We start from the raw sequence: 15,657 nt of genomic DNA, 5'->3' as shown, positions 1-15,657 counted from the left end.
GTATATATATAACCTGACCTATGCTGCCAAATTCCACACACTATAACCATAACATACACATCTATTGTGTAGCTAAAATGAGAACCCCTTTTCACTCTCTTCCACTATTATTTTTCAGCCTCTCTCTCTTATTGGGCCAATGCAGGCCCGACCCAGACCCACTTCAAGACTACTGCATTGCAGATAACAAAAACACATTTTTCATCAACGGTGTCCCCTGCATTGACCCAAAACAAGCTTCCTCCTCACACTTTGTCACATCCTCTCTATCCAAGCCCGGCAACACCACTAACAGTTTCGGCTTCAGCGTCACCGCGACCAACACTGTCAACCTTCCTGGGCTTAACACCTTGGGCCTGATCCTGGCCCGTGTTGACATAGCGGCTAATGGGATAGTGCCGCCTCACTCGCACCCACGGGCCTCGGAAGTCATTACTTGCCTCAAGGGCCTGCTTCTCGTGGGCTTTACCGATACTTCTAACCGGGCCTTTACGCAGAACTTGAACCCGGGTGAGTCGTTTGTGTTTCCAAAGGGTTTGATACATTACATTTACAATCGTGACTCTAAGCAACCGGCATTGGCATTGTCTGGGCTTAATAGTCAGAACCCGGGTGCACAAATTGCTTCTCTTGCTACTTTTGCTAGCAAGCCTGCAATTCCTGATGAAATTCTCAAGAGGGCTTTTCAAATTAGTGGTCAAGAAGTGGAGATTATTCGTAGAAACCTTGGTGGTTGATTGTGCTGATTGCTATGATGGAGGTTTATTTAATTGTGATTATAGATATACATTTATTATTTCCTTTTGATGCTGTAATATTTGGGATATTCCTAGGTGGGGGAACATGATGTTAGGCTGGCATATTTAAAAATGAAATGAAAGAGACAACTAAACTGTCATACTACAATAATCAGGTTGATCAAAATCAAATATTCATCACTATTGAAGTGAAGAAGTAAGCTTCCCCTGCCCCCTTCTTTTCTTGGATTATTATTTGGATTGTTCCATTTAATTTAACGCAATTTAATAGCATGTTTGGATTAACAACTTTTTATCAAAATTAATTTTGAAATTCGAAAGCTATTCACATAAGCTTCTAACTCCATAATCAATTGTAGAAAGATTTCTAAGTCATTGCATGATGCAAAAGTGATTGCTTGTGATATTTTGGAAAGACTACCAAACTCAAACAGCTATTCATGGTTTCACCACTTCAATCTGTTCCCATGTCATTGTCCTGTCCTGCAAATGATGCATTTAGCAATTGGCAGCATGTTTTGTACTAAAAAAAGACTGAAATATTCCTCCAATTTTCCATATAGTCTTATTCCGTAAGCAAATGCTGAGAAGTTTCAATTGAAACTGACATTATGACTGCGGATACTAGTCAACCTTGTAAACCAGTCAACCTTGTAAACCAGGAGAGCAAGGAATAACTTCATACTGGACACTTGGCATCAGGGTTTCCCAAGTGTAGGGTTGTCGACTCTGCATCGGCACCACAGCCTTATCAACCCACATTTATCTGCAATTCTGCCACTCAACCTCAACAAAAATTTAATACCTGTATAGCACACAAATCCACCTATCGACATGCTGAGGAAGGAAAATAGAAGTTTCCATCTTCTACATAACACAAAAAAAGCAGAAATATTCTTATCTTATACGAATTGCTGGCGGTGCCTTGTTTGGATTCTCTTTGAAGTCTTCAGGAGAGTTCTTGACAGCACACGTGTAAAGAAAAATAGAAAATTGCTAATCTAGTTCTAGGTGAAATTGCAATCATTTAATCTTAAGCGTAGAACTTTCCAATTAACATGAGCTATGTGGGGTCTCAAGTGGTTGAAAATGAAGATTGCGATCACTTTGTAAAGCCATTTCAGTTTCCTGAAGGCAAAGTAAACTAATGTGATTTCAGTACCTAACTCCAATTCACAGTGGTGAATGTGATCTATACTCTTTCTCATACCCTCTCTATTTCCTACCTTAGCCCTTCCATCATGGTGAATCCGTGATCAATTCCTTATCATAACTTGATAAGTGGCAACATGTTGTAATCACAAGCTATAGCACCTTATCATGTCTTACCCTTTTCTTTTTCCTCCTTCTTTAGGAGTGGGACACATCAAAACATATATTAAAACCCTTCAATTCCTAAATCATTCATTGTCTTGCTGGTTACAACTAAGGAAAGCAAACAAAGGTGATAAATAGAAAGAAAGAAACTGAATCCAAATAAAACAATGAACAAGTAGTAGTCTCTGTCATTCTGCACTTCCTTTGGCACATTCAATCAATAGGTCCCATTACAAAGAACTCAACCCACCCACCAAAATTGTTCCAAGACATGGAACTCCCAGCAGATAAAGAATGTTCAACTTTCACATGTAAACAACAAGAATTTCAATGAAATTAAAAAAAAAATTAAAAAGAAAAACTCATTCTACAGAAAGAATGAAGCTAGAAAGAACCCTGAACCCCTCTTCCTCTGTACACCCCTACCAAAGAATCTGTGAACAACAAACATACTACCAGTCTACCACCAATTACCAAAGAATCATCATCATCACCATCACCACCATCATCATCATAGCAAATCATGAGCATATCCAACCAACATGGAAGAAGAGAAGCTCCAAGATTGATGCATCTTGTTATGAAACTGGTGTGGCTTGTACAGATCATAAGGCTCCCATAACCGATCCAACGGACAAGGTTGCTTGTTATCAAGCCTCACCCATGGCTTCCCTTTCCCACTCCAATGCAACAAGCTAACAGGACCAGGATGCAGAGACCTACAAACCCCATTCAAATTATCCCCACCAAGACCATGCTGGTTCCACCTATGATCAATAGCCTCAACATTCCCAGCAAAAACCAGCAAAAAAGGAGGCAAAGAACCCAGTTCATAGATCCTCTTCTTCCTCTGCAACTCCATCCAGTTCTCAATCCTCTTCCTGTAGTTCCCTTCTCTCCACCTCACCAAATCCATCACCATCACACCCGTGTTGAAGTAACACGGCCTTCTCGAGCTGAACACACGCGACAAAACAGGGTCCACCCAGAACTCGTCGGTGAAGTACTTCGTGAAGTTCGCATGGCAATACTCCGGCGCTCCGATGACTCTTGACTCGGCGAGCGTCACGTTCCAGAGCTTGCTGACATCGTCGACGACGACCAGGTCGGAGTCAAGGTAGATAACACGGTCCACGCAGGGATCCAGCATGTCGCCGAGGTAGTTCCGGGCGTAGTTCAAGGGATTCTCCAAAGCTTGCCGCACGGAGGAGGAGATGAGGTTGATCACCGTGTCTTCCCGGAAGATGTAAACCTTGAAGTTCAAAGAAGGGAAAGTGGACCTGACCAACCGGGTCAAGACTCGGGGACTAGCAGGGTCGAACTCGGCGGCGACGAAGTGGAAGAAGACGTTTTCCGGGCAGGAAGAGTGGCGGAGGACGGAGTGGACTGCGGCTATGGAGCCGCGGAGGTAGCCGGAGTCGAGGGTCATGGCGATGTGGACAAGAGAAGGGTCGCAGGACAAGACTACAGAGTCTCTGTTTCCGGAAACAGGGCAACCTGCTCCGTTGCGATACTCCGGCGCCTCTGAGTATTCGAAAAGGCCATCGGCGGCGCTGATGGTGGTGGGGAAGTAGCGGATGCAGATGCAGAGGAGGGGGCAGGCACAGCAGACAATGAGGAAGAGAACGACGGCGCTCCAGCGGAGAGGAAGCATTTGGTGTTTTTGGTTTGTGGGTTCTTGATGAAATGGGTATATGAAAGGATAATCAGATTGGCATTGTGGTGATAGAAAAGGAGAAAATCTTTAGCATTAACTTTCTTGGTTTGTTTGTTTGTTTGTTTGTTTGTTTGTTTCCTGTTTTGCTGAGAAAGAACAGAACGCGGTTTTGGTTTTCTATCTCTGGAACCAAACAAGGAATAAAGCAAAGAAGGGTAGAAGGAACAGGGAAGGGTTCCAGAGAAGAGAGGAGAGGGAAGAAAGAGAAGGTGGAGCTGGAGAAGAGAAGAATGAAATGAATGACCTACTTATATCAGCATTCATTCATTCAATGATTCATCACTGTCTCTGTCTCTCTGCGTTTTCTTTCTTTATTCTCTCTCTTGTTTTTTATGTAAGGCTTAAATGTGTTTTTGGTCCCTCAAGATATAGCAAATATTAATTTTAGTCCTGAAAATTTTCTTACTATACTTTAATCTCTAAAAATACATGTTATTATCTGTTTTAGTTTAAGTTTTACTTACAAGGCTCGCACAATATGACTCGGGCACTCAGCAGTCCCAACATAGTATTTTTATCTGGTTTGACACTGGGAAAACTCACTCATTTACATAACTCGTCATTAGTTTGACTTCAATGCAATAATTGAGGCTATGTTTGTTTTTTCGTTACGTTCAGCCCACCGTAAACAAAACTTTTTTCTTCTTTCATGTTAGCTAGCTGTATATGAAATCGGGATCCTGATTTACAAAGCTTTTGAATGTACGTTTTGGTGGTTGTCCAAACAAGCATTGAGTTATTGTAACGAGGTGGTCCTACAATGTAAGATTAGATAAATAAAATCCCAAATACAAAGGTTGAGTCATCATAGTGAGCCTTGTAAACAAAACTTAATGCAAAGATTAAGGGCTTAAGAACTAAGAAATTTTTTAGGGATAAAATTAACATTTGCTATATTTTTAGGGACTAAAAACATATTGAAGTTTTTTGAAATTTTCACTCTCTCTCTCTCTCTCTCACATAGGCACATAGCAGAGCTGAGCGAGCAAAAAAGGACAGAGAGAGAGAACGTGTCCTGATTTAACATATTTGCCGAAACCGCTGATAATTAAGCAAGGAATTTTCTTTTCATTGCTCTTCTTTTGTACTTTTTCTTTTCGTTATCTGTTTTATTTAATGGTGCGATTTCTTACCCTTTTTTTAACTTTTTGTGATTTTTCAGTATTAATTAAACGCGTTTATAATTGAATGGCACACGTAATTGGATGCGTATTAAGTTTAATACCATGCCTCCAATACGCTCGTAAACTACGTTAATTGTACACGTCGACAAATTAGTGAAATAGTATAATTACCATAGTTTTTATTAATAGAAAATATATATGTGATGTGATTTGATTTTGCAAGTAATGATAATTGGGGATTTTGGTTGTGTTTGTGCATAAGACAAGTGAGACAGGTGGACACGTACCAAGCATTTATGGTGTCAGAAGAAGCTGTAGTGTGTTCAAAAATTGAGCTATTTCGAGTTAACTATTTGGTCAAATTGTCTTAAGGTAATTTGTTATTTTATTTTTGTATATGTATAAAGGTTTATGCGGTAATCAAGTTCTATATATGATGAAAAATATTGATCTTACCACAAATTCTCCAATCATCTAACCTAAATATCCTCTTTTAACCTCTTGAAAGTCTCATTAGGAGTGAAGAGGTAAAAAGGTTTAAAAACTGTAATGGGTAGGGTAGGTTTTGAATTACTCTGATAGAAATTGAAACACAATAACTATGACAGCTAAGAAACACCTAGCAATATTACAACTTTTCTGGTTCAAATCCCAACATTCCTCAGGGAGAGAGTAGATTGCGATTGTAGAGGGTGAAACCTTTAAATGAACATAAATGCTATTTGACCAATTATCGATACGTAAAACGGTAAAAGGGAACAAGAAAACTATCGTTTTTTTACATTTGAATTTTGCTTAGATGTATTTCAAACAAATAAGCTTGAAAATAAAAATTGAGATTGAAAAATAGTGTGGAAATATGATAAAATGCATGCTTATGACCAGCTTAATTAATATGTTGGATAGTATAAAGTCTAATTATTATAATCCTTTGGACATCAAGATCTCTCATGTAAAATTTCTTATTTTCCTTCTCTAATATATTAATATTTAATTTTATGTCTATTTTTATTTTCAAAAAAAAAAGTATGTGGTCCCATGTTGTAACATGAAATTTATACTCCAATTAAAACAATAATATTGAATATAGTGTTAATATTGTATAAGTAACAAGTATGAAAAAAATTCAGTTCTTCATGGTAATATTTTAAACACTCAATCTCATTAACTTTTACTCTAAAAAATGAAGGGAAAAAACACTACTCCAACAACCACAAATCACTAATGAAGAATGGGGCTTCTGGTCAGCAAGAAAAAAATGACATTAATTATTTAATCCATGATGATGACTGACCGGTAAGAGACACTTTATATCCAGCATTACCAATTTCAGTGGCAGGGCTTCCACCACCAACTTAAAAGAATTCAGTGACAGATAATAATTTCTCAAATCCAAAGAACATATATACATATATCCAAACACAAAATAATCATTTTAGTGCAGCTAAGCAACATGGGAATTAAATGTAAAAAAACAGAATAATAATAATAATAGTTTTAAGAATAAGAATAATAATGCTACTAGTGACAAATAATTTAAACTAAAAGTTCATAATATTCTTAGCGTCCAGCTATGGGAAAGCCATTTTATTTTGTAGAATATATGGAAAAGAAAGAGTTGAAATAGACATTGCTTGGCTGGCAGAACCCCACTGGCCGAAATGCTTCATTTTCATTACCTTCTCAAGCAACCTAAAGTGGCTAAACCAACACATGTGACCACGTGTAGTCCCAATTACACTATTTGACTTTTTAACTTCAGTTTTATTATGTTGACATTCATTTTCTCTTTTTCATAGTCCTCCTTAATTTTCATTAAGAAGTTACTTTAACCTAATTCAAGTGAGTTAAAATAATTAGTAAGAGTAGTTTTTCATTTCAATATATTAATTTGTTTTAAACCACATCTATTCCCTATCTAAAAAATCTTATTCAAGTTGGGTAGCTAGAATATTTATAAAGTAAAATTCTCTCTACTTACAATAATATGACTGCAGTTATAAAGACTCGAAGCTAACTCAATATTAGAATATCTTGTATTAATTGATCAAGGAACACAAGACTCTTGTAATCGGGGGAACACAAGACTCTCATAGCGTGAATGACCCGTTAAAGAATTAAAAGTATCATCTACATTTAGCTAGGAGCACAAGAATTTTGAACATCGCTCATAAACTCTAACCATTCCTTCTTAATCTAATCTGGTACTTATTTCATTCACAATTTCAACGAATTTCATTTCCATTCCAATTCAGAAGGTTCTGGATGGAGAGTGGCTAGAATATGCTATTACGATATATTTTATATTCTAATTTCGTATACTTTCATTTGTTCCTATTGTTGTTTTTATCAACAGTTCTTTGCATTAGTCCCCTTTCAAACGATCACTTTACGTGTCTCATCTTTTAATTATATTTGTCCCTTTACAAGTCTTTTTACAATTTGGTAATCCCATTATTTCTTTGAATGTTATAATTTAATAGTTAAATATAAATTGAACTATATTGATGTTCAACATCACCTAACTTTGTATTGATAAGTCATTAAACAGAACTATAATTGTCTTTCTCATTACAATTATCTACAATTATTTATCTGAAATTAATCAAAATGATTAGCTTTGTTTCAAGGCAGTTCTTTTGAAGATTTTTTTTAATCTCTAAAACTTTTGAGATTTTCTGGTTGAGTGGGCATCAAATTTAACATGGTTGAGAGAGTATGAAATTATAACATAGGCTTGTCTTTGCCGTAAGGGTATGTTATTCTTCTGCTGTCTTTATGCAACGTATTTATGCCGTTATACACTTGCATGCCCTAATCTCTGTAACATGCAATTATTGGGAAAGGAAGATGTTAACGTTGCTTTGCAATTTGCAAAGATATATCTGAGAATATATTCTTTTTGTATTATTATTGTTCCCTACAAATTACAATGGTTGACTCAATGTGAAGTCCAAGGCTCCTACATTTGTGGTCATACCTCACCTTTAATTTCTCTGCGTGTCTAGAGCGTGGCAAAGTGCATGTAATTACAAGAACAAAATTCAATTTGTTGCAATATTCTGGTTAGTAATTCTATTTCAACTCAACATTTGTATAGCTTTTAATAGTATATAGCTAGAAGAGAAATAAAAAAGTAGAAAGTGTGAGATGAAATAATAAATTAAAAATAATTTATGTGATGTAGAGAAATAAACAGAGAGAGGGGGTTGAATATGTTCGTCCCTAATTAAATAAGTAATGATATATACACATCTCTTCACTTCTTTTCCACTTTCATTTCTATTTATTTCTATTTTCTCTATCAATCAAATCACATATCACATCTTAACTTTTTCTCTCCTTTCTTCCTATATATCTCTCTCTTCCTCCACCTCTCCACACCTCACCTCTCCACCTCATTTTTGAGGTGTGAAGATATGATTATTCCTAATTAATTAAAGTGAGAATTTGATTTTCATCCCTATACTAAAATTTCTTAGTTTTCTCTCCTTAACTTGTTGGCATGTGTGGTTTTCATCATTTAACCAGTTTGACTGATGATTCGGAGTGCTAGCGTATATGTTTCATCTAATGTGAATTATTTATTTGTTTTTTAAACGCATATGTCGAATATCAAAGAGATAAAAAAAAGAATTTATTTTTCATCATTTTCTATCATCTTCATCTTTCATCATCATCTTCTTCAATATTAAACTCTTAAACTTGAAAAAATTAAAAAAGTTTTCTCATTTTAGAATAATTAATTAGGCGACCCCTAATGTGCACAACTTTTTAAGTGGTGCAAAATAAGATGTGTTGACCTGTTACCCGTCAAAGCAAGTGGTGTAAAAGTACACCACTATAAAAATGGTGCATATTAGGAAGAAACAATTAATTAATTTAAAAATACTATTTTTCCTAATATGATCATTCTGTCTCTTCCCTTTCCTCTCTCACTATTTTTTATTACTTCTTTCTTTCTATCATTTTCTTCCGACCCCTCTAACCCTAACAGAGATATTTTTTCCCACTCTATGATCCAACACCTCCAGATCTTCCACGACCAAACTCAAACTCTCCATTTACCATCAAAACTCACGTATCCTCTTTCCCAACTGCATGAAATGGCAAACAAAGAAAAAATGACAAGATTCAAGATGGAGAAATCGGGAGATTTGGGTTATCCCGCAATATTTGAGTTCTCGCGATGAGAGAGAGAGAGAGAGAGAGAGAGAGAGAGAGAGAGAGAGAGAGAGAGAGAGAGAGAGAGAGAGAGAGAGAGAGAGAGAGAGAGAGAGAGAGAGAGAGAGAGAGAGAGTTGTTCGACCTGGAGCGACAATGACTCAATCTGAAGCGAGAGTAGTTGCTTAATTTGGAGCGACAACGACTCGATCTGAAGTGATGACGGTTGATTTGGAGCGGCAACACTAACGACAGCTGGATTATTGGACTTTTATTTAGTTTAAACCTGTTTTGAATTTTTTTAATAATACTTAAGCTTTTTAAAATTAAAATAAAAATCGGTTCAGTCCAATTTTTACCGCCATTTCTTAACCGATTTTATCTAATTAAACTATTTCTCCCCATTATGGAATCTAAGATTTTCCCCTTCAATTAGACCCATCACTTTGACCGATTTCTGGTGTTGCAAACAATTAATGTCAACAATAAAGGAAAAAACTTATATATGAGCTTATTTAGCTTTGTATAAAATATTAGAAAAACTGTGTATATATTTACATCCTAAATTAAGGATTGTGTGAGTAATTAATAAAAGAAAATTTTTATAGATGATTTGCCTATCATTTTGGTTGTGTTTAGATTCAAGTTAGCTTAAAGAAAAAATACTTTTTTTTTTTCTAAATTAATAAAGAAGAGTGTTTACTTTTTAGGAGGAGTTTATTATGGTCATCTAAAAACTTGTGCATAGTTGCACCATGCACTTTTTACCTGTTATAATGGGTTTATCAGGTATTTCGAATTAAATTTAATTCAAAAAATATATTTATTAGTTAATTAGTTAATGAAAGTTTTACTAAATTAAATACCTAATAACCTAATCACTAAATTAAACCCTCCATCATCTTCATCACCATCTTCATCTACCTTCATCTTCACTAGATTCAACCCCACCATGAACCCAGAACTCATTGTTTACTGTGTGCTATGAGCATTGGCATTTGGCAGCTATGAAATTAGTTTAATAGATTAGATTTTAACAAAAATGCTGAAATTCATAAACACGTTGAACTTTCAATATCACTGGTGTTCTGAGTTCAAGGATGAAAATTCAAAACATACATAACCCACAATGAAATCTCAATTCTGAACTCCACAACACAATTTTTCAAAAACAAAAACTAAATCTTTACAAGTTAGAAACCAAATTGCGCACAAAGATTTAAAACTTTCTTAAGCTTCAGGGAAAGATGAAGATTGGTGGTGCAAAATCCTCCTCATCCTCTCTCTCTGCAGCTTTCATGGTGGTTCTGCAAAACCCACCCCACCCAACATGGCGCCAACCGCCAACCGCCACGCCCACCCTCAACCTCAACCTCAACCCCCACCCCCAAACCGAAACTTCTGGATCTAGATCGTAGAAGGAAGGCGAGCTCAGATCAAACCATATCGAGACCAAACGAGCTCAGATCGGGCCACATCGAGACCAAACTCCGATCTGGATCTGATGAAGGTTTTGGCTTGAGATCCAGATCGAGAGGGAGGTGGAGGATGAGAGGGAAGAAGATAGTGGTGTTGGAGGTGGAGGAAGGAGGGGACGGTGGTTGTTGTGGTTGGTGGGCTCGTGGGGTCTTAACTGCAGGTTTTGGATTGATGGTGGCTGGGTGGCATGGAGGTTTGAAGATGAGGAATGAAAAATGGATTTCAGAATGGGTTTTGGATCTGGTGTAAGAGAGAAGAGGAACAGAAGATTAAGGATTAATGTTTTTTTCTAAATTAATTAAGGATAAATGTTTAATTAAAAAAATATATATTTTGATTTTTTTTTTATTAAAACCTGTTATAGTGAGTCAAAATGGGTTGGTGTAACTTTGCACAAGTTTTTAGAAGACCATAATAAATTTTTCCTACTTTTTATCTCAAAATATTCATTTACATGGGTGACAATTATGTCTTGGTCTTCAACTACCTTTCTTTATAGTGATACTCAAAATGCTTTCAAATTGCTTATATAATGTTGTATTTTATGAACGCACCAAAATTGTCAGTTTGTCTGCCATCATGTCACTCAAGGTATTTTATCTTGTTTCCAGCATCTTCACCAAAACTCATTTTCTTGCACGTTTACAAGAACATGTTTTGAAACTTATGCAGGCATCTACAATGGCACCTTCAGTTTGAGCCTTGAGGTGAGGTGTTAACGTGAATAGCTAATTAATATAAAATGAGATAGATAGGAATTAATTTGTATTAATTCAAGCTTAACTTTAGGACCTGAATTTTACTGAGTAGCTTGTGGACTATGCTCGTGGGAACAATATATATCAAGTGAATCCAAGAGCTCTGACAAAATTTAACTTGTGAAAGCTGTTTCCAACATTCAATTGGCCCGTGACAGTTTCGAGTTTCAACGCACAACCAAGTTGATGTTAAAAATAGCATCTGTTCAGATGAATGTCCAAGTAATGCAGTAAAATTCTTTCTTTTTGAGTTCAATACTTTGCTGAATAATTTATGCTAGAATATGGAAATGGCAAATCTTGTTATATCGATGCAGGTGAATAATTTCAATTTCTTAATTAGGAATTGGTGGGGTTTGAGATCTGTAGACATAGCAAGTTGACGTAAATTAATGTCACTAATCATTAACAAAAGTTTATTCTTTCTAAGCCTTTGTTTGGCAATCACTGAATTGTACCTTATATTATAAGCCAATTGGTCATGAAAAGGCTGATCTTGTAGTTCAATTCAAGAAAATAATGGGTGCTCTTCCTTCCTTCACAGTGAAACAGGACAAATTGTCTGTCTCTCACCCACTCTGCAAACAAAATATTCTAAGTTATTATAGAAAAAGGGTTGAAAATTGTGACCAATTTAACTGCACATGGGAGTTGAGATGGCAGGTAATGGCAGATTAAGAGTGATTTAACTATTTGTTTAGTCAATTTAAAAAGTTAAAATTTTGCCCCAGTGCACGAATGACCTAATAGGAAAAGTAATGCACATTTTTGTTTCAATGACTTTTTATCTTGTGGTGGAGTTATATATAGTAAAACAATTATTTACCTGATACTCTCATTCTCAATGCCATTAGTATACAATTATTTACTTGTTCAATTTTCTTTAGCTAACTTGTTTCATTTAATTTTCTCTAAACGAGCAATGAGTCAGCTACTCAGCTCATGGTGGATTGATAAATGTTGATAAAACATTTTCAAACTTCTACTTCTGCTGTGCTAGATAAGACGTCGATAACGTGTTGGGAAGATCTACGAACGCAAGAGATTTGTACCCTCAACTTATAGAGAAATAGAGTTAAATCCATAAATTGTGACAAGTTGTATCAAGTTGGTGTGAGAAGTACTTTGTTGTAATGTAATTGAAATTTGTAACCTGTGTGTATACATAAACAACATATGATGTCAGTTTAAGAGTGCATTGGATACTTTGTAATGTAAGTTGGTACACATTGTTAAGAATGCAATGGACACTAGTAGAGAGTCAGTCCCATATGGTGGTTTTGTCTGCATCTGAATTCCACATAACATGACGCCACGTGGACCCCGTCTCACTTTCTTCTTCGCAGGGGTGCTACGTGGAAGTGGGACCCATATAAGAAAAAAATAATCAGAAGATTCGAATGTAATGACACCACGCAACAAAGTCACCAATCATTTATCAGACCATGCATCCGACGGCTATAAACAATTTACCCGTGAAACACCGACGGCTTCATGATTTGCCACCTCTATGGCTCTATGCATGTGATTACAGTTGCAATAATAATACTACCCACTTTAATATTCCTATATAAATTAAACAAATTTCAACACATTCTTTCCATGTAATTAAGTAAGATTAATTGTATGTGTTAAGTTTTCAGTTGAAAAAAAATAACAGTTCATTCACTCAATCTATCTCTCTGATTTTGTTGGCTTTTATCCCTGTTGATCGAGTGAATGCATATTCGACATTTCCAACTGAAAAACAAACAAAATGATCAGTGGCGGATCCAGGACCCCGAGGTCAGGGGGTTCAAAATTTTCAAAAGAACACATCAATTAAAATACTGAACTGCTGAAGAACTGGACAGAGAAATACACGAAATGCACAAATCCTATGTTGGGAAAGCTTAAAAAATGAAAAGAATTCAGTTGAATGAAAATGATTTACAAATCCATTAAAAGTAACAAATTATGAGATATTACAATTTACAAACACGATGATTGGTAAATGAATTAAAGTCTTAAACCATGACAATTTAAAACCAGATTCATACGAGAATTCATTCCAATTCCATGATGATTTTAAGGATTCCAAACACAGCGAAAGGGAAAAGACTTTCATATACCTTTGTAACCTGAACTAAACAGATAACCGAAATAAACTGTACCCCAAGGTTTCAATATGCGTTAAACACCAAAGCTTCTGATAACTCTCTCCAAAAAGCCCTACCTTGGCAATGGAAGTTCCCACATTAATCACCTACAATTTTGTAAACAAGAAATTTATTGATTTTGCATGCCAAAAAAACAGCAGTTCAAAATACAAAAGACACAAAGAAACCTTCTATTTTTTAAAATGTGAAGCTTGAGCTCTGCATAAATAAGCATCCTAGCAACAGATAGGATCAGTAATATCAATTTCACCATTAATTTGCATAGCTACGGAAGTAAAATAAAAAGTAACTAAAAGAAACAAAAAAGAGAAGAAACTCAAAGAGACCATTTTGAAACTTTCTTCATGAAAACAATACATACATAAATACAAAGAACATTTTTATTTAAACAAAGAAGGAAAAAATACCGCTAAAGAAGATATGAAATCCATTCAAAATGAAGAGCATGATACATCAAGTGAAATGGAATTAAAAATGTAGCAACTAGCAAGACTGCTGAATCCCTAAATACCCAATAGCATATAACCAGAGAGACCAAGAACACAATTTTTCATATGATTGCTTAGCTCTTTGATATCTTTGGTCATTTAAGAAGGTTGCAAGGTGCAAGAATTACACACAGATTGCAATTCAATTTGAAGTCCTGGACTTACTGACTCTAGATGATCATCATCATTGATATCTCCCGTGGTATCAAATGTGCAGATCAAACCATCTTCTGAAGCAGAAATAAGCTAGCCTCGTTCATCAGGGACAAAATGAACCTAGCACCAATCACACACTTTCAACATATCAGACATGAATACACACCTCCCATTAAATAAATAAATAATTAAAGCCATTTTATTCATCAATTCTCATATACCCACATCAAATTTTACCCAATAAAGCAACTTTCAAGCAAATCAATTTTATACTACATAGCTGCAAATTGAATCAAGAAACAATGTCAAATACAAATTGAAGATTACCTTTGCATCCTGTTGCGCAGGACCATTCTCTTGCTGATTCTGGGCTTGCCTTCTAAGAAGGAACATGTTGACTCCAAAACCTATGCAAGAAATCTTCAAATAAAATTAGTGTTCCTCTTCAAACCTAATTTACAATATCACAGAAATCCCAGAAGGCGAAACAAAAGTAGAAAATAATCAAAAAATCAGAAATATCTAATATTCCAGCCAACAATTGACAAATTGATTTCAGCAAATTCAACAATTGACAACATACGCTACTTTCAAACTCAGAAAAGGGAAAGCAAATCAAAATAATAGCAGTTAGGGTTTTCAATTTGGGGTTTAGGTTTTCAATTTGGGGTTTTTCAATTTGGGGGTTTTCAATTCCAACCAACCTTCAAGCTTCAACAGAGAGAGAGAGAGTGGGTGGTGGCGTTGTGCAGTGTGCGCCGGCCGCCGGTGGTGGTGGACTGGTGGCGTGGCCGCGTGGTGTCACTGGTGTGTGTTGTGCTTGAGAGTTGAGAAGTAGAAGTGTAGAACCAGAGTCGTGAGAGAGAGAGAAGGTAGTGAGCAGAGAAGGATTGTGGTGGGCTGGTGGCCGGTGGCGGTGGTGCGTCGGCTGGTGGTGGTGGACTGGATCGGTGGTGGTCAAGAGAAGGAGAAGAGGTGTGACCGTGTGAATGACAGAATCGTGATTCGTGAGTGTGGTGAGAGAGAGACTGAGAGTGAGAATGAGTGCGTGAGAGAGAGTGAGGCTGTCTGGGACCTGGGTGCAATTTTTTAATTTCAGGGGGTTCAAAAAAAATTTACTATAGGGGGGTATGTAGGAATTTTTAATTTCAGGGGGTTCAACTGAACCCCCTGAACTGAACGTGGGTCCGCCCCTGAAAATGATACACATATGTGTGTCCGTATACAATGTAGATAGTAGATATATCTCTTATAAATTATACACACTTTTACGTCATATTTCAGAAATAAAACTACAAAGTAGTGTTCCAATAAGGTGTGAATACTAAATGTACTCAACTAACTTCTCATAAATAATGTTCCAATAAGGTGTGTACTAAACGTACTCAACTACTCATAAATAAATAAAATCTATGTTGCTTTCATGTTGGAGTGATGGTGCATAATATTACAAGTGGCTGCATTGGTATATCATTTTACTTTTTCATACTATAAAGCTGATCAACGTGTCCGGGAGGTTACAAAAGAAAAGGAAAAA

General features: G+C 36.1%; 2 protein-coding genes and 1 long non-coding RNA gene across 3 annotated transcripts; 1 reads left to right on the top strand and 2 right to left on the bottom strand.

Annotated features, from left to right (window-relative positions):
* The first annotated feature begins 23 nt into the window (after nt 1-23).
* On the top strand, nt 24-954 carry LOC130739936 (germin-like protein subfamily 1 member 1). Its single transcript, XM_057592412.1, has one exon. It carries the CDS (start codon nt 78-80, stop codon nt 735-737), a length of 660 nt encoding a protein of 219 aa, XP_057448395.1. The 5' UTR covers nt 24-77; the 3' UTR covers nt 738-954.
* Nucleotides 955-2,235: 1,281 nt separating this feature from the next.
* LOC130739934 (probable galacturonosyltransferase-like 9) lies at nt 2,236-4,058 on the bottom strand. Its single transcript, XM_057592411.1, has one exon. The coding sequence runs from the start codon at nt 3,727-3,729 to the stop codon at nt 2,587-2,589; it is 1,143 nt and encodes a 380-aa protein (XP_057448394.1). The 5' UTR covers nt 3,730-4,058; the 3' UTR covers nt 2,236-2,586.
* A 9,026-nt stretch (nt 4,059-13,084) lies between these two features.
* Nucleotides 13,085-15,189, bottom strand: LOC130735726 (uncharacterized). The gene is made up of 4 exons (XR_009018547.1): nt 14,825-15,189; nt 14,448-14,527; nt 14,130-14,240; nt 13,085-13,562 (listed from the first exon to the last, which is right to left on the bottom strand). It is a non-coding gene; the product is annotated as an uncharacterized LOC130735726 (long non-coding RNA).
* Nucleotides 15,190-15,657: the final 468 nt, after the last annotated feature.

Source organism: Lotus japonicus, chromosome 2 (genome assembly GCF_012489685.1).
Source record: "Lotus japonicus ecotype B-129 chromosome 2, LjGifu_v1.2".
NCBI lineage: Eukaryota > Viridiplantae > Streptophyta > Magnoliopsida > Fabales > Fabaceae > Lotus > Lotus japonicus.
The sequence above is the reverse complement of the archived record's forward strand: the minus strand, read 5'-3'. Positions and strand labels throughout refer to the sequence as shown.